The following is a 26,694-nucleotide window of genomic DNA, read 5'->3' as shown; positions in this document are numbered from 1 at the left end:
AACATTTAACAAGGTTCTTAAATTTCTAACAGGCAAAACATCTTCAGCATCAGCACTAAAAGGACATCCAATGGCAAGTCTGAAGGCCTAAGCCAACTTCTCAATTCCACTCAGCAAAGCAAGTTCTATGTATCCACCATCCGTGTATGAATTTTGAATGTGTAATGGGAAATATTCCAGTGTGTGACTCCTTTCCTCCCAGACTCCCACTCACGCTGTATGCTTACATTGATCTATTAAAGGGAAGTATCGCTTAATGCACTCCTGAAATGAATCCACTCCAGGCAGAACACAGGAGCTACTCAGCAATGTACTCCTGCACTTACTACCACTCTACTCCTTGGGGCAGCAAGTAAAAATCAACAGACAGCTGTAATTAGCATGGAAAAATGGAGGGAGGCAAAGTACAACTCGTTTGTCTGTTTTTCCATCTGTCAATACCCCATTCATTTTCCAATAAGAGATCGATAACAAGTGCAGAGCTCCAACATTCCTGGTTTATGGTGTGCAAAAACATCTTGAGAACATTTTATCCAGAACAAGCACCACAGTGGGGATAAAGATACTTCTCTTATGTGTCAGAAACTTTGGAAAGTATACTTTGGAGTAGTTCTGCCCACTCTTCTTGTTCCAACAGACACTTCAGTGGTACATTTTAGTTCAAGTAATGTTGCTTCAAGAACATGAGCTGGCAGCTTGGCTGTGTCCCACACTGGACACACCTTCCCTGAATCCAGCTGGAGCTTTGTGGGCAGGTGAGTACAGCCACAGCCTGCAGAACCCCAGCCACCTCTTTTCCTACCATGGTATCCCTAGGATACTGATTTCTGTGGGATCTGTCACCCCTGGAGTGTGGCAGGTTTGTTCCTGAGCTTTATCACACAGTTCAGGATGGAGCCCTCGGAGCCAGGAGCTGCTGTGTGGTCTCTCACAGCTGCCAGAGGCAGGGCCAGCTGCCACAGGCTTTTTTTCCTTGGTGACATTTCCCAGTTATTGGTCATAATTGAAACATCCCTGCCCAAATGCGATGCTGGGGCTTGTTTTGTCAGAACCTGATGAGCTCACCACTAATTGTTCTGGAACATAAAATTTTATCATGGTATCTCATGACCTATATATCACAGATTAACTGATGATTTGTCAGAACACATCCTCTTCCCAGGCAAGAGAGAGGCATTCTTCAGGGAATATACCAACCACAGTGGGAATGGGGGTTAAAAATATTGCCAAGAAATTGTGCACGGAAAGGAGAAGTTTATAAAGCAGCAGCACAGGGGAGTAACCATTAGAAACATGATTTTATTCTAAGAGGTTAAAGGCTGTGATAAAGCTGAACTGGTAGGCCAGAGGTATTCAGGTTGTACCTGGCTCTGTGAACAGGAAAAGGGACAGGGAGGATGCCCTGGCCACCTCACCCTAGAGCTTGTCCCATGGGGGCAGAGGGCTTTTTTCTGGCCATAATGGACATTGCTACTAAAAGCTAAATCCTCCAGCCTCCTCCACACCGAGAGCACCCAGCACAGCACCTAGAGCCATGCATTTCCCAAGGAAACAGGACATTTATGCCAATGCCATCACTGACTGTGATGCCACTCTGCCAAGGACACACAGCCCCCGGGAGGAAGCAGAAAGCCCAAATGAGCTGAGCAGAGTCCATTTGCAGGGAAATGTCCCAGCACGGGGAAAAACCAAGGGAGCACTCACAGGGAAAATAGATTTGGTATAAGCAGAATTCTCTCAAAATAGAAAGGCTTGTGAAGTTTTATATGAAGCATTAGCAGCTCGTTCGAACACACACTTCACCACTCCAGTACTCAGCACGATGATAGGGAGTGTTTTTTCCTCATGATTTCTCCCCTGTTGCTGTAATAAATCAAATCCCTGCCAGGCTGCATTCCCCATGCTGGTGAAGCAGCACAACCAAACAGCTCAATTTCTGTAACTTATGGAGCCTTTGTCCTATGTGACTTTTTAGGGAAAAAAACCCAAACAAACCAAATCAGAAGAACAGTCCCTTGTCCTCCTCTCCAGGGGTTTTCTTGGTTTTCTCTGCCCTTGTGAAAATTAAAACCCTCCTGAGGAGCAGAGCAGAGCCTGTAGCCACCACTGCCCTTTCTGAGTCCTTTCCTCAAGACACTTCAAGCCCCTTCTGACAAGGCTTTAGACAGAAACCGAAAAAGCAGATTTACATCTTGTGTTGTACATTCACAAATTCAGGCACTGCTGGATTCCTCCAGCTTTCCACGCTGGTGGAAAAGCTTGGCTGACTCTGGACATTGGAATATCCTCCAAATCAAAAATCCAGTTTACTTGGTCAGCACCGTGGGGCAGACAAAGCTGCTCACTGTGCTCCACATATTGCACCTGAGTGGATATTTATGTTGAGATGTGAAAAGAAGGAAGGGACACGGCAAAATAAGACACTCCAGAACTGAAACCAGTTCACAGTTGGCATGAAAACCAGTGACAAAGCACTGTGGAAAAATACAAACCAGGAGCTGAGGGGAGGCTGCAAGCAAATCCTGACACCACCTGCGATCCCCACGGAACTCAGCACTCCGCCAGCTAAATGACATTTTGGAATTAATTACTGGATTCCAAATGACCAGGAACAGTTGTCCTGTTGGTAAAGCAATATGCATTTGGGTGAAGTGCTGATTTGGAAAATCAGGCTCTCCTATCTCTACAAATGCATGCTCCAAGGGAAAACATCCAACAGCTCAGGGTCTCCCAAGCAGAGCATGTTTTTGGGAGATAGGGAAGCAAGCCATGGCATCAACAAATCCTAGGTTAAGCTTCTCCCCTTGTTATTTATTATTTCTATGATGTGCTCCTTCAGCACCAAGAGCCACACTCCTCCCTCCGATGCCCTTGAGCCCAGGGAGAGCTGCTTACACTTCCCAGCAGCAGCATTTCCTTAAGCGCTGGGCAATTTGGAGAGCAATCTGCAATCCAGGAGCAGCACAGTGGTGAGGAGGCCCTGTGGTTTTGGCTGCACTCCACAGTCAGTCAGGAGTTCAGCAGAAGGAATCCAAAAGCAGGATAAAGCCACAGTTAATCACACACCTTAGTGCTCCATATGAGCTCACAGTTTTACCAACCACACCCTGTCCCATCAGCTGAGCTCTGACCTGCCGCTGGAACTGAAAACACAGAATTGCCTATTTCTGTTATCTATTCCTCATTATGTCTCTTGTTTAGATGACTTGAAGCTTTTTTCTTTTTTTTTTTCCCATTTCAATGTAGTGCTGGTATAAAAAAAGCACCTCTATGGAAACAGCAAGCAGCGATTTATAAAAATGACTTATGATTCCTACTGAGTGTTTTATTTGACTACTATACTATCAAATCACAATGTGGCATTTAACGAACAGAAGCTCTGAGTCAGACAGAAAACCATCTTCACCAGAGCACAAAACAAGGCAAGCACAGCTAATGCTGTAGTAGTAGAACTTTAGATATTTCTGTAGGCAAATCTAAGCAAAAACACCCCAGCAAACCCCCAAACAAACCCCCTTCCAGCCCTCTCAGGCAGCCCTTTCTACACAAGATAAACATCAGGCAGCTGATGATTCATTAGTCAAGGCAGTCTATTAAGGGCTAATAGAAATGAAAACAGATTTGAAACTGTCAAAAACACACAAAAGCTTTGACCATGTAAAAGCCAAATTTCAGTGAGAATTCAGGAGACATAATGGGCAGAGGATAATCTCTTTTTGTCAGAAAATATTGATTATTGTCCAAATCAAGGCAGAGTTTAGCATACATTTGAAACTAAAAATCCTACATAAACAAGCAGCAAGTAGATAAGTAGTTAGGCAAAAGATCCTGCATGCCTAGGTCCTGACATCACTCATCTTTTTTGGATTAAACATTAGAAACTGGACTAATTGAAATCGGGAAATTAAGAACAATTATACTCAAAGAGAAGCTGGGTGTCTCCAGCAAACCAATGGCACTGCAAACACTTCTCCCAGTTCACATTCCCATCCATGGTAAAAATCCTTCCCTGTGAGGGTGGGGAGGCCCTGGCACAGTTTGCTCAGAGAAGCTGTGGCTGCTGCATCCCTAGAAATGTTCAAAGCCAGGCTGGATGGGGCTTGGAGCAGCCTGGGGTAGAGGAAGGTGTCCCTGCCTGCAAAATCCATCAAGACATGTAAAATGACCATCAGATCTCAACGACCAACCTTCAACCTTCAGCCTGACAATCTCAGAAGTGCCCTGTGGACATGATGTACCCAGTAACCACTGAAACCTTTCTAACCCCACTGGAAGTCCCAGATTTTATGTGGCAGCTGGATAAAGCTTCTGCTTGGTCTTGGCTGCCCATTGCACGAAGATTTCTACAGAAGGAACTGGGTGTTGCAAAACCCAGTACATGATCACTGAAGAGACAGGATGAAAAACACTTCTAAATATACATTTTGATTGTTACTCAACCCACAACAACTGAGACTACAGAGCAAGCAAAGCCCACCTTTCCTCCTCTTTAGCGATCAGAGAGGCACCAGACACAAATCCAATGAATATTTGGATACGAACTTCCCTACCAAAGCTTTTTTTCCTGTAATCACGTTTTCTACTTGGGCAGCACATGGAGATCTTCTCATCTCAGGTGCCATGAGAAAAGTGTATACTGGCAGCAGAAGGAATGATAGGTTTAAGGAGTAATGTCACTGAAAAGGCAGTGGAGTATAGCGTCCTCAAAACACTGGTGCTACCATTCACGTGGTGAATAGAATGTGTTTTCCCACTATTCCCATCACGTTTTTCCTAAAAATTCTCAGCAATGCCCTCTCGAGAATTGTATGGAGTAACTGGAGACAAACCCTAGAATGCAGCACCACACACAGTCCTGCTCATGGCCCTTTTTATGGCAAACTGGGACCATTAGTTACCAGGGTCAGTCTCACTGGTGTTTAGTCCCTATAAACATCAAAGGACTTTCAGAATCTTAAATACTTTTGTGGGCATGAATCCCACCACAAGTGTTTGTCTAACTATTGGTGACAGTCTGAACTTGCACAGAAGGGCATCACCCTGGCTTACACAGCAAGTACAGGAAAGTCCTGCTTCCCTGATGAACAGAGAGCCTGCTCTGGCAGTGGCAGCAGGAAGGAGGCTGGGGATGTGGGGATGGGAATTGCCAAAGGAAGCCAGGCAGGGTTAGATGCAGGTCAAACAGCTAAAAGAAGTCTAGGAAAGAAGGTGCATCTATGGCTCAGGAGAGGAGGATATGCTGGGGAAAGAGCAAATAGGTAAAAGCAGTTACTAAAAAAATCTGCAACAGGGCAAGCAAAGCCACCTTTCCCTCTCCTTTATGGGTCAGAGGCACCACATGGAAATCGACTCAATATCTAAATACGAGCTAGGTACCGCAGCTGGAAGACGAAAGCGTAAGCGAAATGCCTTTTTAAATGGCTGCGACAGGAGGAGGCAGAGCTGCTCCGCCTGGGAAGCACGGGATGACCGAGGGGAAAGGCACGCGGAGCGCGCCGGGGCTGGCACCGCCTCCTGGGGCTGGGGCTGGGGCTGGGGCTGGCACCGGCACCGGCTCCGCGCCGACCCAACGCCGGCCCCTCGCTGCCCCCGTGCCAGCCCCTCGCTGACCCCACACTGCCCCTCGCTGCCCCCGTGCCAGCCCCTCGCTGACCCCACACTGCCCCTCGCTGCCCCCGTGCCAGCCCCTCGCTGACCCCACACTGCCCCTCGCTGCCCCCGTGCCAGCCCCTCACTGCCCCCGTGCCAGCCCCTCCCTGACCCCACACTGCCCCTCGCTGACCCCACACTGCCCCTCACTGCCCCCGTGCCAGCCCCTCGCTGACCCCACACTGCCCCTCGCTGACCCCGTGCCAGCCCCTCCCTGACCCCACACTGCCCCACGCTGACCCCACACTGCCCCTCGCTGACCCCGTGCCAGCCCCTCGCTGACCCCGTGCCAGCCACCCCTTGCTTGCTCCCTGCCTGATGCAGATCCGAGCTCTTCCCAGCCGCCCCGATAAGCCACTGAAGTACCCCAGATAAAGCCTCTCCCGTGCTGACAAGCCTTAAACTGACACCCCGAGAGGTGCGGAAAGGCGTTTCACTGGCTCAGGTGTTGCTCTGAAGGGAAAAATAGAAGCAGACAATCTAAAAGGGGCTGTTCTGACAGCTCTGCAGGTGCAAACCACTGATCTGAGTCAGGTTTTATTCATGGGGCTGGGATGGACTCTGCATCGCAGGGTACTTGTTGCTAACTCCTGTAGATAATTTTTTAATAAAATGCGGCCTTAATGGAAATGTAATTTTACAGAAGAGCAAAGTGATTTCTTATGGGAAGGGTTAACTGAAGTTTGCTTCTGAAAAAGGTGGAGTCTTGCCCAAAATCAAAGAGAAACTCTGGATTGGCCCATGGAGTAGCATTCCAATCTCTCCCCACCACAGACACACAACAATGAGGTCACAACTTCGAAGGTAAAACAAGATTCATTTATTATTTGCTTACCCAGTAGATCGCACTGTCTTAAGCCCCTGAGCTAATGGGCTTTTATAATCGTCTTGTGATCAAGAATGTGAAATAGTTCCCTACAAGGCAAACAAGCTTTGATTCCCAAAAGGGTGACCCTGTTTAGAACTACCCAAAGAATTTTAAAAGAGGCCTAAAAATCAAAAAATCACAGGGCAGGACAACAAACAAGGAAAATTCTTCACTGGGAACATGTTTCTCCCTCTGGTGATGCACTCTCCATCTTCCTGTGCTCCCAACAAGGACACTTGTCCCTGCAGAACTCGTTCACTTCCATATCCCTGCACCTCTTTTCCAAAAGTGGAAACGACTTTTTGCCTACAATCACTGGGAGTTTTCCTCAGCTTCAGCAGTGTAATTTTCCTCCTCCAAAAAGCCTCACACCAGCTACTGCATCATCTACTTCACATTAATCATCACAGCTGGTAATGGACTGTAATACCATGCACACACTCATTTCTTTATATATCCAGCCATAAAAATGGTATTTTTGCACGTTTTATCTGTATGTAGACACACAAACACATTACAAGAAGACTTGCTGTTACAAAAATCATGGAAATATCTGTTCGCTGTTAAAAAGTATGTTTGTTCCTGGTTTTAACAGGAAAATTTCACCTGCACGCTTCTCCTGGTGCTCTCTGAGCAGTTAATCTGTCTATTATCTACCAGGAGAAACCAGGCAGAAATGTTATGGTACCATTCCAAAACTGAGTGTGTTTACTGGGTGTAAGTGCCACGCCACTGCCCTATCACTTCTGCCTTTAATGCAAATTCAAGCTGCGTTATGCACTCGCCTGGAGGGGTCTTATGAGGGCAAATGCCCACTTCAGGCAGACATTCCTGTGCTAATGACTCATGTGGCTGTGGTTTATTCCATGCTGGAAGCACTGCAATTAGCACGAGCCCTCCCTCACAGCTCCTGCTGCTTCAGGGGAGGAAGGAGGATCCAAGCCCGTGGCTGCTCCAGCTCTCCAGCTGCAGGATAAGCCTTCCAGGTCCTAAACCAGAACAATGGAGAAGCCCTGCTCTCATCTCTGCACGCTCACAGTTATTTGCTCTTCACCGCAGGGAACCAGAATTCCACCACAATTTGTTCTCCACTGTCTTAATTCTCTCACTTGCTTCTCCCTGGCCAGAAAGTGGCACTCATGTGACCCATCCCCACTACCTGTTTGCCAGGATATTGTCTCAGCAGGCATTCCCAGTCCCTGAGTCAGGAGCTAAAATAATAAGTTTTAATGTTTAAAGCAAGTGGTTCAGGAGCACGAAGCAAACAGACACTCGGGCAATTTTAACTGCTTTGTGCCTGAGCCTTTGGGGTTTATGGCCTCCAGTTTTCCCATACAACTGTGAGATCCAGATTGTTTTTAGGGTTTGGGGTGATTTTTAATAAGGAGAAGGAGGTTCTCACATATTCCTATGATGCTGGAGATTAGGTCTATCAAAAGCATTCTCAATTACAGAGAGGCTGTAAAATTTAAAAAGCTGTACAAACAGTGTTATCATAAACTGCTTAAGAGAGTATTAAGGAATCTGGAAATGACTCTTCATCCCAATTCTTCCAAGTGGACAGCTAAAGCCAAAGCTCCTCTGTTCCATTAACACAATTCTTCCAGCACAAATCCTAACCCAGATTTTTGTGTAACAGGTCTCTGCTGCCATTAAAGCTGCCTTTCCCAAATAATTTTTCTGGAAGAGATCACCGGGGTTTACTGAAATATGAACTAAACCACAAGAAATTCCACCTCAACATGAGAAAGAACTTCTTTCCATGGAGGGTGGCCAAGCACTGGAACTCTGTCCAGGGAGGGTGTGGAGTCTCCCTTTCCAGAGATGTTCCAAACCCACCTGGATGCACTCCTCTGTCACCAGCGCCAGGTGACCCTGCCTTGGCAGGGGGTTGGACTGGGTGATCTCCAGAGGTCCCTTCCAATCCCCTGGGATTCTGGGAATACGTGGAGTTGAGCATCTCAGAAGCACCTTTAAATACACCACACATTTACCTGCATTCTCTGATGAACTTTTGTAAGTAATACATTTCTTCTACACCAACCATTATCCAACAATCCCATTTTCTCAGCCCTAATACTGTACTTTTAAGTTGTCTTCTTAAGACCATAATTATACTTTGCTGAAAGACATTAAACCAGCACAAGACAGACTCAGGATGGAGAACAGCTCTCAAGAATTCACGCTTTGTCTGGTTTACAGAAACATCCAGCTGGATCCCTAAACACATTTCTAAAGGAACCAACACACTCATCTGCACTTGGCCTGGCAGCTTGTGAGCAGCAGCAGCAGCAGCAGCAAGAGAAAACCCAAAGGAAAAGTTAACACACACACATACCAAAAGGGCAGGAATTTCTAAACTGACCCAAAGCGTTTCTTCATCCCTGGAAGTGTCCAAACCCAGGCTGGATGGGGCTTGCAGTAACCTGGTCTAGTGGAAGGTGTCCCTGCCCATGAGATGAGCTTTAAACCCTTCCAACTCCAAGCATTCCAGGCTTCTAAGCAATAATTCAAATACCCAGTTCAGAAAGATTCCAATACACAGTATTTCATCTCAACATGGTGCACTGCATTAACGTCAATTTTGCACAGTTGTTGTTCCTCTCTCCCTGAAATAAAGGGATGCTAAAACAAGTTGTGAGGCAACACGTAAGAGGGATTGCACTTCCAGACCGACTCCGACACAGGCAGGAAAAAAATTCCTCATCCGAAGCCCTACAGGACCCATCCATTCTCCTGAGGACACCACATCATACCATACATACGTCTGCATTGACGTACACTCTATATTATGTTGTTATCTGTGTATTTTACGAGCTGTCCACAACGCCTTATGTAACGGATCCCTGTTTAATATGGAACAGCGTGTCCATCGCCGCGGCAATCCCGGCCGTTCTCCTGGATGGCGAAAAACACCCCCTCGGACACCGCTGGGGAACGCTCCTAATTCGAGGCGTCTGACCACGGCACCAGGGGCTCTGTGCTGCCAGAGAACCATTTTGATAGGGATGCTGGGGAGGGATCATCCCCTAGGGAACCACAGCAGCCTGTCCCAGCATCTTTGGGGCAGCACAGGGTCACCCCCCGGTGCCTCACCCGCAGCACAGACACCCAGCCCGCCCGTGCGTGTCTGCGCGCCCCCCGCCCCGCTCCCGCAGCACTCACCGCCTCCGAGTCTTCAAACCCATGCAGGTACAAGTTGTCGTACATGGAGAGCCGGTGCGGGGGCCGGTGCGGGGCCGGAGGGCCGGGGAGCGCGGCGGCGGAGCGCGGTGAGGCGGCGGGGCCGAGCTCCCTTAGCGCTGCGGCGGCGCCGCCTCCCGCCGGAGCCCCCCCCGCCCGCCCCGCTCCTTCCCGCCCGCCGCACCGCCGCCCCCCATTGGCTGAGCCGCGCGGTCGCCGCCCTGCCATTGGCCGGGACGCGCCGCCGCCGCCGCGCCATTGGCTGGGACGCGCCGCCCGCGAGCAGCGCTGCGCGCTGGCGCCGCCTCACGGGCTGATGGCGGCGGCTCCCTGTGCCCCCGGCGGCGGCGGTCCCGTGCTTATTTATAATAAAACGTATCTGCTTTACAATAATACTGCACAGTCTAGAGGAGACTGAGGTGAGATCTCATTCATGCATATAAATACCTCCAAGGCGGGTCAGAGGATGGTGTCAGGCTCCGTTCAGCGGTGCCAGTGACAGGTTGAGGAGCAATGGCCATAAAATAAAACACAAGTTCCAGCTCAACATAAAGAAAAACATCTTTCCATGAGGGTGGCAGAGCACTGGAACTGCTGCCCAGGGAGGTGTGGAGTCTCCCTCTCCAGAGTCATTCCAAGCACCCGGACACATTCCTGTGTCACCTGCTCCAGGTGACCCTGCTTGGACTGGATGGTCTCCAGAGGTCCCTTCCAGCCCAATTCTGTGGTTTATTTACAATAAAATACAGCCTTTCTTCTTCAAGATTCCAGAGATCAGCGGGTGGTTTCCAAGGAAAACTATCCGTCCACCCCCCAACAATATCTGGAAACAATTAAGAATTAAACCCGAAAGACACTAAGACTAAACACTAAGAATTTACAGAACACACACGCACCCGATGTCTGGAAACAAGAAAACCAAACCCTAAACACCAAGAATTAGAAGAACAGAAGTTTGAACCTGATTTACAACTAAATTAAGAAACAAAATCTTTAAACTGGTTCCTCCTGGAGCTCTACAAATGAAACTTCTGGTGTAACATTACGAGATTAAAAAGTCAATAAATAATTAAACACTAATGACAGAACTAATTTACAATTTACTTCCTATTCTTATTAAAACAATTATTTAAAATCTCATCTTCAGTGCAATCTGATCCAACACCGCTGTTTCACAAACGCTTCCTATTTGTGTTTGCCATTTGCTTCATCTACTTTTCCTTCCAAAAGCTTCCTTTACTTCTGCAAAGTTACCTCTAATCCCGTGGGAAGTGTCCAACAGACACCTGAAGCAAAGCCAAAAGTGTTATTCTTGCCATATTCACAACTTCTTACAAATTCCATTGAAGGTTTCCCAAAATTATGCTAAATCTTATTCCCAATTTACTAATTCTGACGGAGGAGGATCTCAGCTTCTAAGATGGTGTTTAAAATGTTCACTAAACTCCCTATCCAGGAGTTAATTTTTACAGCCTGTTCTACAGGGTTCTGGAAGATCTGTGATGTTACAGATTGAAAGAATCAGCTATGAGAATCACTGGTCAGCTCAAAATTAGCAAAAAAAAAACGGCTGTGAAATCTCAAGATGAAGGGAAAAAAGTGAACTTCACATGGATTTGTAATAAAACAACTTAATCCAGAAGTCAGGGGAATCACTATTTGATTTCCAGTCCTTACATTTCACACTGTCCTTTTAAGACACAGAGGTTATTAAAAATATATATTTAATGACTCAACTCAAAAGGCTCCTAAAAGATGCTATAAAAACACAAATCCCTGTAATACAGAGGAATTCTAAATCAAAGGCTGTTTTGAATATTATGAGGTAATTTATCCAAGAAACACACACCAAGGTGAGGGAGGAAGACACCCAGCTCTTCTAAGCTGACTGGAAAGTAATATAAATATAATAAATATGCTGAGGGACCGGGGGGCTGGATGGAACTCGGAAATAGGGAGCAAGGGGAGGGTGGAGAAATAGGCTCAGGAAAATAGCTCCAAATTTCTATCAGTGACAAATCATCGCTGTTCCAGTGATATTTGTTGTGACACTGGATGTAGGGGTGGTCATCTCTGTTGGCTTCCAGGAAGTGAAATCCCTTTGATTCCAACTCCCAGGAGAGCTCAGCGCACGCAAAATGGGAAGAGCACAATAGGCTGACACTTCAATGCTCCGTGTTTCTGAGGTGAGCTCCCCGGGGAGTGGCTCAAAGGAACAAATAAAAAGCCCACAGTTGTAAAAGATGAGGGTCTGAGAGATCAAAATCATCCCTGGCCTGTTTCCAAAAGAGAATTCAGATGTCTGGTATTTTCAGGCAGGGAATTCCACTGCCTCAGCCACGGTGAGCCTCTGTTACGTGTCCTCCTCGCTCTGCTTTTGGCCAACACTAAAGGAACGACCTGCTGAAAACATGGAATGGGTAAAGAGCTGAAAGGAGCTTTGTTAAAGTCTAACCTTTAAAAAATGTCATTTTTCTAATGGCTTCAGTTGCTGCATTATTCAATTCTTTAGTAGCATTCACTGATGATGTTAATCAGAGTCCACAACTCCACATTTCCAAGGGCACAGGATATTTTGAAAGAGGTGTAAACAGAGACCACAAGTCATTCAAAACTTTTAATACCCAACAAGTCACTGAGGATATAACCCAGACTAAAATGTTTTCAGGTTGGAGGTGGGGGAAAGAGAAAGACTCGGAAGTCAGGATACTTTGAGCATCCACAGTCCTCCAAAATGCTTGGCTTCCTCCAAATACTCTGCTGCCATTAGAGATTATTCATATCCTCTTTATTTTTAATTAGAGTACAAAGGAAATCTCTCTGAGACATGTATCCATCTATCCCAAAATATCAATTATTTAGTCAGTCCTGAGCTACCCAAATGTGGGAACACTGAGGGTTTTTTTCCGAGGGCGTGAATACCGAACCAGAGAAAATTTTATTTCCAGCCCGATCTAATGATTCCTCAATCAAATGACAGCACTTGTGTGGTTCTTTCAGGAGCTGGAGCAATGAACTATTTGCATAAACACACTGAAGTGCTGCTGGAATAAATAAATGCGCAGGATCCAGATTGCCAAGTCAAGGGAACGCCTCGGCACCGCACTGCGCCAAGCCGGGATGGGAGTCAGCAACTTCTCCCTTCTCCCTACTTCAACAAATTCCACTTCCACCTGGGATTTCGCTGGGAGCCGAGTGGAGGAGCAGCACTGCCTCTTTTCCTGCTGCTGTGGGGGAGAGAAGGAGCTACAGCAATGTTAACCCTGAAGCAGCAAAACCCCAACACCAACACAGAGAAGTTCTTTACGGCCTCTCCCCGCTCTCACATCAGGTCATGGTCCTGGATTCCGAACATTACTTAGGGACAACGAGGCAGAACCCCCCCCAGAAGGCAAGGGCACATTAACAAAGAGCATTAGTGGTTACATTAAGAGCAGGTTTGGATATGGATCCACTCCTTCCAGCACACAGAGGACTCTAAAACCTAGAGTCTCCATCAGCATCCTCCCCATGAGACACAAACTTTGGGTTTCATCTTCCCCTGCCTGGATTCCTGGGCCTGTTGAAGAAAACTGCTCTCTCCCATGGAAAGCTGCTCTTGTTGACATCAGCAGAAGAGCTGGGATGGATTTCATTATTGGAAAGGGAAAGGACCGTCAGCATTCTCCAGCAATCCTCCTAAGGCACAGATTGCTTCCATCAGTGGGAAGGAGGCCAGTTCCTCACTCTCCTAAGTGATTTGGCATAGCCCCACTCCTTGCCCCTTCTCCCTCTAAAGCAATTTCTCTGCCTCTCTCCCTCCCCTTCTGTTTTATAATAGAGATTAGATAAGAATCTGGTGCAGCTTCTGCCTTGGGTGGAGGCACGGCCAGGAGAACCTCCTGAGATCCCCTCTAACCCTGTTTTCCAGCAGAATGGGATGGCATTTGTGGGACTTGGAGTCCTCGAAGCCACCAGAGGAATAGGGATGTGTTTCTGTTTCAAAAGAAAGGAGGATTGTGCTGTTTGGGATATATCCTGGCACAGAGGATTCGGTGAATTCTAAGGTTTTATTCAAACAGACTGGTGGACGGCGTGCTTTAATCCTTGGAATTTCAAGTAATAAATTAGTCTGGTCTAATTTGACAGATCTTCTGGAGGAAGCAAGATGCCACCTATTCTAAAACACATTTATCTGACACTGTTATGTAAAGGCTGCTATAATTAAAGAGTGTGAAGACTTGGTTGTCACTTCCTCTTGGTTGGAAGCACCTACAGTGAGAGGTAACTGGGCTACATTTGTAGGTACCCTCTATATTTAACGAGTTGTGAAATGCCTCTTTCCCACAGGCACTGTGGAGACCTGCAGGAAGCCGAGCTGCAGGGAGCAGAGGCCCTTCCAGAGGGTTTTAGGGTTTAACAACTCCAGCCAACTCCAACTGTGGCTTCCACAGGATTGAGCAGAGCAAACCCCAAATTACATGTGCAAGACACAGCCCCGTGTGAGCACAGGGATCCCTTTGGAAGGTGCGGAGCTTGGAATGAAGGATCCACACGGATCCTTGGGCAGCGGGGCAGTCACGGAGATATCCATGGACACTGACCACGGAGATCTCCCTCCAGCAGCTCCCAGTGTCCACCAGGCTGCTGAGAAGGTCCCAAGGACCCAGTCACACCCCAGGCATCCCCTTGAAAAGCCAGAGTGGACTTGTGGCTGGAATTGTGTCACATTTCCTTGCTGGAAGGGAGATGAGGGGTTCTGTTCTTAGGGAAGATCCACGTTTTTATCTGCCGTGCCAAAACCCATCTGGGCCAAAGGATTAAGCACTTGTTTTATCCCTTATTTTAAGCTCTTCTGCTTTCCTTATGAATATTAATCCATCTCCTTAGCTGCCGTAAGTGCTGATGCTGAGTTTCTGCACAACATTTTCGGCTGCAACTGTTGGAATGATGGGAAAGGATTGCTAAAAGCCAATTACAAACTTTATGGGAAGCTGCTGCTATTTTATCCAAGCAGGGAAAGGCACCACTGCATTCTGGAAATCCCATCCATATCGGAACACACCCACCAGGGCGGCAATCATCCTCCTGGGGCTGGGAACAGCAAAGCTGCACGGAGAAAGAGCACTGGATTTGTACTGGGAATCCAGGTACATCCTATTACTAAAGATCCAACCACTACAGAGCAATGAACAGAAAGATTTTCCAGTCTCAGAAAAGACAAACAGCCCAGAAAGCTCCTGGTCAGTGTTAATTTCCCAGATGCATTTAAGTATTTGCAGTTTTATCAGTGAACACTCATAAAAAAGTTGCTTGAAATGTATTTTTGATAAATTACAATTATCATGTAATAGTTCTTTAGAGAAAACAAAGCCTTGAGTTTGCAAAAAGACAGCCCTGCAAGCTAAAATGAAATTCCAGCTTCTGTAAAATACATGATCTCATGGAGATTTTTCTTTTTCTTTAGCTAAACTAGTAAAACTACACATTTTATTTTGTATGTAGGTTCAAGGAGTAGGGTAAAGGGTGTCTTAGAAAGAGTCAGACACAGAGCTTTGAAGTCCCAGTGCTAAGAAGAATTTGCTGTTCTTGTTAAAAGGTTAATGGAATCAATCAATCAATCAATCAATCAAACTAGGCAAACACAGCTCAACTTCATCTCCAGTTTGCTGCTTCTCCTTGGGATTTTACAGGGATGCCTCGATTTGGCTGCTGATCTTACTGCATTTCCCTTTGCTTTATAATCCAATTACCACAGGCTGCAACACAGCACTTGGAATTTCATGGCAGGGGACAACAAGAAACTCCTCAGTTCCCTGCAGTAGATTTCCATGACTCCCATCCAAGTGGAGAAACTGATCCAGAAACAACAGATCAATAAAGGAGGAACCACTTGTCCAACCTGATTTCTTTAAATATTTAGCCAGAGTACTTGGGAGCTGAGTTGAGAAGAACAAATATTCATGGCTTTAGCTCTGCATATTTAAGTGCGTTGTGTTCCTTCCTGTAAAGTCTCCGGGAGACCTCTCCTTATGTACCTGATGAAACGATGACTCTGTGATGTTCTCACCATCCAGGAGCAGAGCACACAATCTGTGGGAAAAATCCTGACAATGATGACTCCTCATCTTCCTTATGGGACAGCCCTGGAACATGTGAAAACCCCATTTCTGTATTTCTCATGCTTCTCCATCAGAGAGGTCCATTCCCTTCCATTGGCTATTCTGGAAGGCAGCAAATGGGAGCACTCCCCGGAGAAGGACTAAGGGTCTTGCCAGCGAGGTGGGATGGCTCAAAGCAGACACCCAAATGCCAAAACATCGCCCCTGTTGTTCCCTCTGCTCTCCCTGCAGGGACACCTCGAGCCAGGTCTGCTGCAGCAGCTCCAGGGACAGCAGTGCCTCTGGATGGGACAGGAGTTCAGGGATCCCCGGCCCTGCCATCCTCCCACCGAGCCAGGTGGGAATCTGGGATGAACGGAGTCATCTGTGCTCTGCCTAGGGTGAGAAACACCTGCAATTCTCACTTAATTCATTCAGCACCTCCAAACACTCCACGTGCCAGCAGCACCGTGTGAGACCGTTTACAAATCCCAGGCAGTTAGAAAGGACTAAAAATACCTTCTGCCTTTTCCTTAAAAAGAAAAATCATCATTCCAAAACTCCCTGCAGCAGCCGAGCCCATCCCTGTGCTACAGGTCTGCAAAGCCCCACGTGGAGTTCATAAAAATCCCAAAATCCCAGAATCCCAGGATGGTTTGGGTTGGAAGGGACCTTAAAGCTCCTCTCATTCCACTCCTGGAACGGGTAGGGACATCTTCCACAGACCAGGCTGCTCCCAGCCCCAGAAATTTGATTAAATCAGGTAATTTCTGATTCTCTGAACACTTAGAAAATGCTAATGTTTTTCCCTCGGACTCTTCCATGCAGGTTCAGACCTGGATTTTCCCTTTCAAACCCTGCATTAAAAAAAGAACAGAATCATTAGTTTATTCCAGTCTTTTACAAGATCCCTACAGAGACTACTTAAAAACCCACAAACTCTAAATAAACTGCTGAAAGTTCTGTCCTAGATCTGAAACTGCCTACGAGACAGGAAGCAAAACTTAGGAATATATAGGGGAGGATCAATAATCAGTGTCTGGTATTTTCTGTGCTCCCCAAAAAAGTTGGGGGAATTTTATTTCTGTTATATTTCAAGTGAGAATTGGAGTCCCTTGAGAGCAAAAAAAATGGAAAAATTCAGCTTGAGCAGCTCAGCCTGACAGGGTTACAAGCAGAAAACAGAATATTCTAATTGGGAGTGTGGAGAATAATAACTAATGGCAGCTCTGCCATCCCTGCCTATAATCATGATGAGCAATAGAGGAGCAGATCAGAACCTCATGTTCTCAGCATTTAATTCAGTGTCCAGATGAGGGAGCACGGACTTAAAAGGTAATAAAACTCAAAATTCATAAAAGGATGTATTTATCCCAAATGGAGAAAAAGCCCAGGCTCTGTTAAAATGATGAACTTGTAGCTTATCCTTTAAAAAAAGGTTGGATGTGAATTGGAATACTATACCTGCTGTAGCTCTACACGTTGTGCTCAGCAAAATTTAGGGATAAAGTCAAAGCTTTGACTTCAACCTTGATCCCTTGGCAGGAACAGCTTGAGGAAGGGACCTAAAGTGGGCACTTTTTTCTATATGTGTTTTCCACTGCATTTTATTCTCCAAAAATATCTGCTATGATGGGCAGAACATACTAAACACGTAATACTTCACTGAATTCTGGTAGTTACTAGTTTGTCCAGCTCCCAAAGAGAACCCAAACTTTTTGGGCTAGACCAGAAATTTAGAAGCAGAATTTTCAGATACATCGATGTAGCGATGAAAAATTTGGTTTGTTCCAGTTCAGGCTAGGAATAAAATGGCTTCAGCCCTCATTACTGCGATTAAACATTATATCACTGTAAAATGCCTTAGGAGGGAAAATTGCTGCCACCTCTTGGTTCAGCAGGATGAAAATAGCAGGGTGAGACGAAGCAGAGAGCTGCAGGTGGAGCTTTCCCAGATGTCTTCTCCGGCCAGAAATTTGGCTCTTGGAAACCTGTGGCTTTAGGATGGCTTTCCAAACCCAGCTGGGAATGGGATACTCTGAAATCACTTCTGTTGATCCTGACTGAAGGAAAATTGGCTGAACGTGGAGGGAAGTTGGAGGGAAAAAAGCCATAATTTGACTTTACTGTTCAAATTCTCCTTGGAGCTGCATCAGTGGACACAACAAAGGTTCCTGAAGGTCAAATTGCCAACAAATGGAAATGTGCCCAAGCACCAGCAGTGTCCCTTTCTCCCCATCCGTGTCCCACTGGGACTGTTTTTAACCTGGCTGTCAGGGGACCAGGATGTGAACAGGCTCCAAGGCTCCACGAGGCCTGGCAGAGTCAGATCCCTGCCTCGGGAATACCCCACCCAAAAGCTTCCCTGACTTGCACCCAGCAAAACCCACTGGTCTTTCTCACTCATTTCAGACCGAGTTTCTTGGAAAACTGTTCCAGTGGAAGATTCGGAGCCTTTGGTTCTGACTCCTCTCTACCAGCTGCTGTCAGATTTTGTGCATCACATGTGACAGGGGACAGGACCCCACTCCCACCCCACTGCTTCACCCCCTTCCCAAAGATCCAGCCCCTCTCCCCAACAGCAGCTGAGCTCCTTTTGCTTCCTGCTCAGCCTGGATCACATCCCAGCCAAGGGATCCAGCCTGGATCCGGGTGGGATGGAAGGAGGGCACCGCAGGAGTAACGGGGCAGAGGGGAGACACAGGGAAGGCTGCAGCTCTTATCCCAACCCCAAACACACAGGAATCACGAAAAACTTGCAGAGTAATTAAACTTCAACAGCCACACGTGGAATGTGCTACACAGAAGGAAGTGGGGAAAGTCCACCGTGACAAATCCATAAATAGCCCTGATCCTGCCTAATGGGAAGGTGTGGAAGGGCCCAGTGGTCTTAATCAGAGGTGAAGTGATCCCCATAAAGGCTGGATGGTCCTTCAAGCTGGACTTACACACTCCTAGAGCCAGGGGATTTAACCCAAGTTCAGCACAGCAGCTTTACAGACTTAGTCATGGGGAAAAAATAAAAATAAAAGGCTTTTTATTAACCGTCTTCAATACTTTTCATAGTAGCAGGAAGCAGGCATTAAGGATTTAATAGGTTCTTTTGTCCCTGGACTCATTCCTGCCCACACACTTGCGTGCCCGCTCTCCCCACGGAGCTGGAAAGCCCTGAATTCCTCCTCATGCAGATAATTTGGTTTTATTCATCTTCTGCAGAGCCCACCTTCATCTTGGGGGTGGTGAGTGGGTGGGAAGGGCAGAGGTGACAAAGGAATTGAGCTGAATTATGCACAGAACTGGGAATATCCAGCTCTAAAGGTGAAGCTTGACAGGGCTGATATATCCAGGAAAACATTTTCTTAAAATACCAAATGTCTCTAATTTAAACCAGACTCTTAAATGCCTTTATCTTAAATGAGCAGGTATGAAGGGGTAATGAGAATATTCCTTCTACTGCAGACAATTCCTCCTCTCCCTGCTGAGTACTGACAGACAATAGCTCCAAAATTCCTTTCCAACATCCATAATGCAGATTAAACTTCAGCTTTAGGAATTTGAGGAGCCATTTCCAGACAAAGCTGTTGTGTTGCAAGACTCACAGGCGTAGTTTGCCCACCCCAAAAAACCAGCAAACAACCCAAAAGCGATGCCTGATGCCAGGATGATCCTCACAGGTAATTTACAGTAATTTGCAGTGCAGCCAATCAATTCATAAATCCCCAAACCACATTTAATGAATGGAATAAGCACACTATGGCCGTTTGTGGCACAGGAACGCTTCACACAGAGTGTCATTTTCTTATTTCAAGTGAGCTGGTTTAAGTCCAACACCTGAAAGAAGTGCCAATTAATGGAGGTGCATTAATTAGCAGCTCGGGAGACCTGGACTCTGATTTCCAGCACTCCTGAATAGACACGTGGGCAAGGCAAACAGGCTGGTGAGCCCAGGCTGGATTTGGGCCAGTAACCCGAAAAATGAACCCAAAAAATAACAAGCTGTGGTCTGGGCGAGAACACGAAATTGCCAACTTGCTTCTGCTCTAACAAAGCACCACAAATCACACAAAATAACCTCCCAGAAGGAGGAATGGCACCACACAAAGGGTATCGTGGGAAAACCAGCCCTGTGCTCCCCCCTGTCCTGCACTGAGCCGGTCCAAGCGAGGAAAGGATTCCAAGAATCTCTTCAAACAGCAGCACCACGTGGTTTGGGGAAAGCTGGGAAGTAAAGGCAGAGCAGCTTCCACACCAGTGTTTTGGGCAGAGGGAAAACTCCCTCGAACTCGAGTTCCAGTTCTGCATGTTCCAGAGTTCCCAGAGAACTTGGGGTCTCCCCATCCCTGCCAGTGTCCAAGGCCAGGCTGGATGGGGCTTGGAGCAGCCTGGGATAATGGAAGGTGTCAGGGGTGGAACCTGAAGCCCAGGGATAGGCTTTAAGGTCCCTTCCAACCCAAACCATTCTGGGATTCTTTGGCACTGGGATTGTTGGGGTGTCTGTGCAGGGCCAGCAGTTGGACTGGATGATCCCATGGGTCCCTTCCCACTCCAGATATTCTGTGATTCCCTGCCTGCCTCTCCACCAGCAGCTCTCCTGCATCGCTCCCTGCTGGCTCTGCACAGGTCAAGGCTCGTGATCTCCATCAGAAATGGCTGGACAGCTGGACTGGACAATCCTGGAGGCCTTTTCCAAACTGAACTTCTGTGATTCCATGGAACAGCCAGCGAGGCATTATCAGGACTCCCCGGTCCCTTCCTCTGCAGCTCCCCCCGGGGATGACTCAGAGCACAAAGCTCATATTTATACACCAGTGATGTGCAAAATCTGCACAGGATGAGAAAGTCTTTCAGCTTTAGCACGAGGGTAACACTGAATGCTTTCCTTAACACTTCCATTTCTGGAGACAGAGGAACATCAGAAATCAATCAGTACCAGCTTTAATTCGGAAGCTTCTCCAGCACAATTGGGGAAAACAAAATTCTCTTTGATTTCAATAAAATCACAGCTACAAACCACTTAAAAATGGATATACACAGGGAGAGAGTGGCTCTAAACCAGCTGGTTTGGGAACAACTGAGGTCAGCTTTTATTTCTGAGAGTTGGAGCATGTCCAGGGAAGGGAATGGAGCTGGGAAGGGGCTGGAGAATTCCTGAGGGAGCTGGGAAAGGGGCTCAGCCTGGAGCAAAGGAGGCTCAGGGGGGACCTTGTGGCTCTGCACAAGTCCCTGACAGGAGGGGGCAGCCGGGGGGGTCGGGCTCTGCTGGCAGGGAACAGGGACAGGAGGAGAGGGAACGGCCTCAGGGGAGGGGCAGGGTGGATATTGGGGAATTCCTTCATGGAAAGGGTGCTCAGGTGGAGTCCCCAGCCCTGGAGGGATTTCCAAGCCCTGTGGATGTGGAACTTGGGGACATGGGACAGTGCTGCCTTGGCAGTGCTGAGGGAATGGTTGGACTCGATGATCTCGGAGAACTCTTTTCCAACCCTAATGATTCCATGATAATATTAAATTCCTGAATTCCTGGAGTCATTGCACCCTCCCAGATCACACCTGCACGAGATCCTTTCATCCCAGTGGATCCCACAGCCCGAGTGTCCTGAGTCCAGAGCCCCAAACTGGAGCTCCAGCACAGCACTGAGGGTGGTGCCTTCAACAAGCACCTAAAATTAGGCTGCCATTCCCACTTGGGAATTCTGCCTGGCACAGGCACTTGTCCTCCCTCACTAATTGCTGTTAGAAAGTCAGAATTAGGCAGCACAGTTCTGCAAAGCAGAAGGTTGGATATCCCAGGAGAGCCGCTCCGAGCCAGAGCATCTTCGCCCTTTCCCAGGAGGATTCCCACTGTTCCACCAGAGCTGCAATTAACAAGGGAAGCGCCTCCATTTCAAGGATTTCTTCCCCAAAATCTATAGGATGAATCAGTTAATAAGGGCTGAACCCCTGGATTTCTCATGCTAAGTGGCCTTGGACTGCTATTTTCCATGTGGGTTTCCATGGCAATCGGCAGAACCCGGAATAAATTCGTTTTGTCATAATTGCTGCACAATTCTGGGCAAAGGGAATAAATAAATATTCTCTTACTATTTCTCCCAGCTCGACCCAGGAGCTGGAGCTTTCCTGAAGCTCCTGATTTAGTGAACAAACCGAAAATCGCCAAATATGACGAACTGCAGCAATGATGATTATTTAGGATAACCAAACCTGAGCACTGCCAGCGTGTGGGAGTGTTTATTAGTGTCTCCATGACTCAGAACTATTCCATCTTTAGAGCTTTTCCCAGATTTTCCCCGTGCTCCACGACGTGGGGAGGAGAGAGCAGAGATTTGACATCAGCAGGATGTTTTTAGGGCTCTTAGAAGGCAAACCAAAGGCTGAGCCAGCTCTGAGATCACCCCCAGCATTCCCAGTTCTACCAGTCCGGGATAAGGAGAGAAGACAGCCTTGACACACGTTCCCAGGGGGTTTAGGCTGCTTAGAAATCATAAATTCATTTTTGGTATCTAATTATAAATCTATAAAGTCATCCTAGAGAAGACCTTGGGAGACCTTTTCCTCTGCTGGTTTCCATGTCCAAGTTTCTGAGCAAACTTGAATTTAAAAAAAGTTGAATAGATAAAGAAAAATAATAAAATATAATATCAAAATATAAGTATAAAAGATAATATTATGGAGCAGATATCTAGACCTGGAAGATTTTTTTTGGGGGAAAAGCTATGATTCAGACACAGCCACGTGCTCTTACCTCAGCTGCCAAGGTGACAATAAAGCAGTGGCCTCTCCCCAGAGAAATCCCAAGGGCAGGGTGGGGGAATAACCTCCTTTTCCCTATTAAAGACCCTTCCCTACAGCACATCACAGGATGGACCAGTCAGCTGGGAAAACAACACCTCTTGAGTGCTGTTTTATCAGATTTCTCACAGTTTCATGGTGTCAAAGCAGCACAAATGGGGTCATTTGCATTGGCAAATCTGGCTGCCTTTGCCAATTCTTTTTTTTTACAATTTTATCTGGAAGAAAATCCAAGATTTTTTAGTTAAAACCCCCTAATTTTTAATTTACATCACCCCAAATCTCAGCAGTGCCACCTACCCAGCTCCCCCCCACAGTGCCCACTGGGGTTTCTATTTACTTGTGGGCTGACAACATGGAATTTTCTTCTTTGGAAAAAAAAAGTGCTGGAATTCCCATCCTCTACTCTCAGAACAAATATTTTTATGAAACTTTATCATAAACCAACAGCTCTGTGAGGAGATCAAAGAAATCAATGAGCACTTTTGTGTCAAACCCATCACAGTAAAACAACAGCGGATTGTGGGGTAAATAGAAAAACATAAAAGAGAATCATGGGATCAGAAAATCACGGAATATTTTGGGTTGGAAGGGATTTAAATCCCATCCAGTCCCACTCCTGCCATGCCCAGGGACACCTTCCACTGTCCCAGGCTGCTCCAAGCCCCGTCCAACCCAGCCTTGAGCACTGCCAGGGATCCAGGGGCAGCCACAGCTGCTCTGGGAATTCCATCCCAGCTCCTCCCCACCCTCACAGGGTAGGAATTCCTTCCCAGTATCCTGCCTAACTGAAACTGTTGATGAGAGAAGTGAAAAATCCCACCCACCCAACCAAAAAAAACCCAACAAGAAGTCCAAGCTGTCTCTGGTATTGATCAATGATAAGTTATTGATAAGTTCTGAGGAGCTCTGTGTGGCAGGAGCCAGAGCCTGGCTCGGCAAACGCCGAAGTGTTTCCCACATGGAAGTGAGCCCACGGCTCTCAAGGAGCAGTTCTGGAGGCTGGCACCGGGTTTTTATTTATTTTGTGGTGTTTGCAGCTCAGCTCACGCAGCCACAAAGTGCTGCCAATGCCGCCGGAACCAGGAGTGGCATCCCCCTGCGAGGGGCGATGGCACGGCACGGATTTCACCTGAGCAGTTCATAAATGCCCTGTCACTGGATGGTCACTTGGCCTCGCGCCTCCTGCGAGCTCAATGCCTGCCCTGGAAGTGGCTCCAGCAGCAGAGGGACCTGGAGCTGCTGGAGAGAGCCCAGAGGAGCCCCAGAGCTGCTCCAGGGCTGGAGCCCCTCTGGAGCCAGGCTGGGAGAGTTGGGAATGTTCCCCTGGAGAAGGGAAGGACACAGGGAGAGCTCCGAGCCCCTGGCAGGGCCTGAAGGGGCTCCAGGAGAGCTGCAGAGGGACTGGGGACAAGGCCTGGAGGGCCAGGACACAGGGAATGGCTTCCCAGTGCCAGAGGGCAGGGCTGGATGGGAGATTGGGAATTGGGAATTGTTCCCTGGGAGGGTGGGCAGGCCCTGGCACAGGGTGCCCAGAGCAGCTGGGGCTGCCCCTGGATCCCTGGCAGTGCCCAAGGCCAGGCTGGACATTGGGGCTGGGAGCAGCCTGGGACAGTGGGAGGTGTCCCTGCCCATGGCAGGGGTGGATTGGGATGAGCTTTAAGCTCCCTTCCAACCCAACCATCCCGGGATTCTGGGATTCTACAAATGTACACTTAAAGCAAGAACGAGCATTGTGTTTTTCTTACCTGGGCTACAAAAATCAGGAATTCCTGGAAGCAGCATTCCTTGTACCTCCAACTCATCTCTCCTGGGATAACCCAGGCCTCTTACAGACATCCAGCACTGCAAATTATTCCCTGAAAATCAGCAGGAACAACACTGGGAATGAATCCCATTGTGTTTGTGGTATTTGTCCCTGAGCCGAGTTCTGTGCTCAGCACTTTGAAAAATACAAAAACCACATTTTAATGATGAAAAGGACTTAAAGTCGCGAGGACTCGATGCTGAAGGACTGGATGTTCCAGCGAGCCTTAATCCAACATCCCCATCCTGTGGCTTGGACCAGAACTGCAGAGTTCCATCCCAGAAACTCAGCTCCTGCTGCCACATAACCGTGTATGCACACCGGGCATGGAATTTTTCCTTTTAATTACTTTCCTGCCTGTAATTCTCTTGGAAAAGCATTTTTTCTATGGATCTGAGATTGTAAAGAAATGGGAATTGTGTGTTTGACAGCCATGAAATGCTGTAAATCAAGGAGATCTTCATCCTAACACTGCACAAGAACCTGAGAGCACTGACTCCCACAAATACCTCTCACAAAATGGGCTCACCACATGAGCCAGGATGTGCCAGGTTCATCCTCCCTGAGGGAAAAATAAGGAATAAGGAAGAATTTTGTGGAAAGGGGCTTTTAGAAGGTAATTAGTGGCTTTCTATGTAAGTGAATACACGTCCCAGTGGTCTGAAACTCTTATAAACACTGTTCCTGTTTTTTCTAGGATCAGCTATTTCATTCCCATGGAATTCAGTGTTGTCTGTTCTGACAAAATGCCTCAATTGATGCTATGAGGGTGGAGGGACTCACAAAAAAGAGCGAGATAACACCAATCCAAACAAGCTGCAGCTGAGACCGTCAGCAATCCGCTGTTCCTAGGACTCAGCCCAACCTCTGGGGCCGCACCAGAGAAAAAGCACCAACAACAACCACCAAACCCAGCATTCCTGGAGCCCAAACCACAATGTCACGGTCCAGACAACAGCTCAAGTGTTTGTACTTGACTCCTGCATCAGATCTGAGTGGCTGAGGGAGGGAATGCGACCACGGAAGAGCCGGGGACATGATCCAAACCAGGGGCAGGATCCCAACCAGGGGCAGGATCCAAACCAGGAGCTGATCCAAACCAGGGGCAGGATCCAAGCCAGGAGCTGATCCAAACTAGAGACAGGATCCAAACCAGGAGCTGATCCAAACTAGAGACAGGATCCAAACCAGGAGCTGATCCAAACCAGGAGCTGATCCAAACTAGACACAGGATCCAAACCAGGAGCTGATCCAAACCAGGGGCAGGATCCAAGCCAGGAGCTGATCCAAACTAGAGACAGGATCCAAACCAGGAGCTGATCCAAACTAGAGACAGGATCCAAACCAGGAGCTGATCCAAACCAGGGGCAGGATCCAAACCAGAAGCTGATCTAAACCAGGAGCTGATCCAAACTAGGGGCAGGATCCAAACTAGGGGCAGGATCAAACCAGGAGCTGATCCAAACCAGGAGCTGATCCAAACCAGGGGCAGGATCTAAACCAGGGGCAGGATCTAAACCAGAAGCTGATCCAAACCAGAAGCTGATCCAAACTAGAGACAGGATCCAAACCAGGGACAGGATCAAACCAGGAGCTGATCCAAACCAGGAGCTGATCCAAAATAGGAGCGTTCCCCCCATGGCTGTGCCCCCACAACCCAAACGGTCCCAGCCCCCATTCCAGGGAACACACAGGTTTTATTTCTGTCAAAACTTTGTATTTTGGAAGATTATTATTCCTGCTGGATACCTGCTGGAAATGCAAGGACATTTGTATCTGCTCTCCTAGACATGGGGAGGAGAGCTGGAGAGGCGCTTTGGATACGGACTTGGAGGGACAGGACACAGGGAATGGCTTCCCACAGCCAGAGGGCAGGGCTGGATGGGATATTGGGAATTGGGAATTGTTCCCTGGGAGGGTGGGCAGGCCCTGGCACAGGGTGCCCAGAGCAGCTGGGGCTGCCCCTGGACCCCTGGCAGTGCCCAAGGCCAGGCTGGACATTGGGGCTTGGAGCAGCCTGGGACAGTGGGAGGTGTCCCTGCCCATGGCAGGGGTGGGGTAGACTGGGATGGGCTTTAAGGTCCCTTTCAACCCAAACCATTCTGGGATGACCACGGCAAACTGGAGATGTGCCAGACGCTCAAGGCACCCTCTAAGCCCGGCTTAATCCCCTCAAGCTCAAACTGAATCACAGCTGCCACGGGCACCGTGGAAGTCAGGGAGGCAGATCCCTGGGGATCTGCTGTGTCAGGAGTGGTGGATCTGCGATCCACATGGACACCTCCCTGCAGGCTTCTCCCTCCAGATGGTCATGGATTTCC

The 26,694-nt window shown here is 47.7% G+C and overlaps 1 protein-coding gene across 7 annotated transcripts in view; it reads right to left on the bottom strand.

The window, feature by feature from the left end:
- Positions 1-26,694, bottom strand: part of CACNB4 (calcium voltage-gated channel auxiliary subunit beta 4) — a 78,087-nt gene that overhangs the window by 38,104 nt on the left and 13,289 nt on the right. The window contains exon 1 of one of the 7 annotated variants that reach the window (XM_039554836.1): positions 9,683-9,802. The exons of the other annotated variants lie outside the window; for them this stretch is intronic. Within the exon in view, the coding sequence (XP_039410770.1) occupies positions 9,683-9,727 (45 nt within the window). The 5' untranslated portion in view covers positions 9,728-9,802. Of the gene's footprint in view, positions 1-9,682; positions 9,803-26,694 lie in introns of those variants that run through there. 7 annotated transcript variants of the gene reach the window in all.

The sequence above is a fragment of the Corvus cornix genome, chromosome 7 (genome assembly GCF_000738735.6).
Source record: "Corvus cornix cornix isolate S_Up_H32 chromosome 7, ASM73873v5, whole genome shotgun sequence".
Taxonomy (NCBI): domain Eukaryota; kingdom Metazoa; phylum Chordata; class Aves; order Passeriformes; family Corvidae; genus Corvus; species Corvus cornix.
The sequence above is the reverse complement of the archived record's forward strand: the minus strand, read 5'-3'. Positions and strand labels throughout refer to the sequence as shown.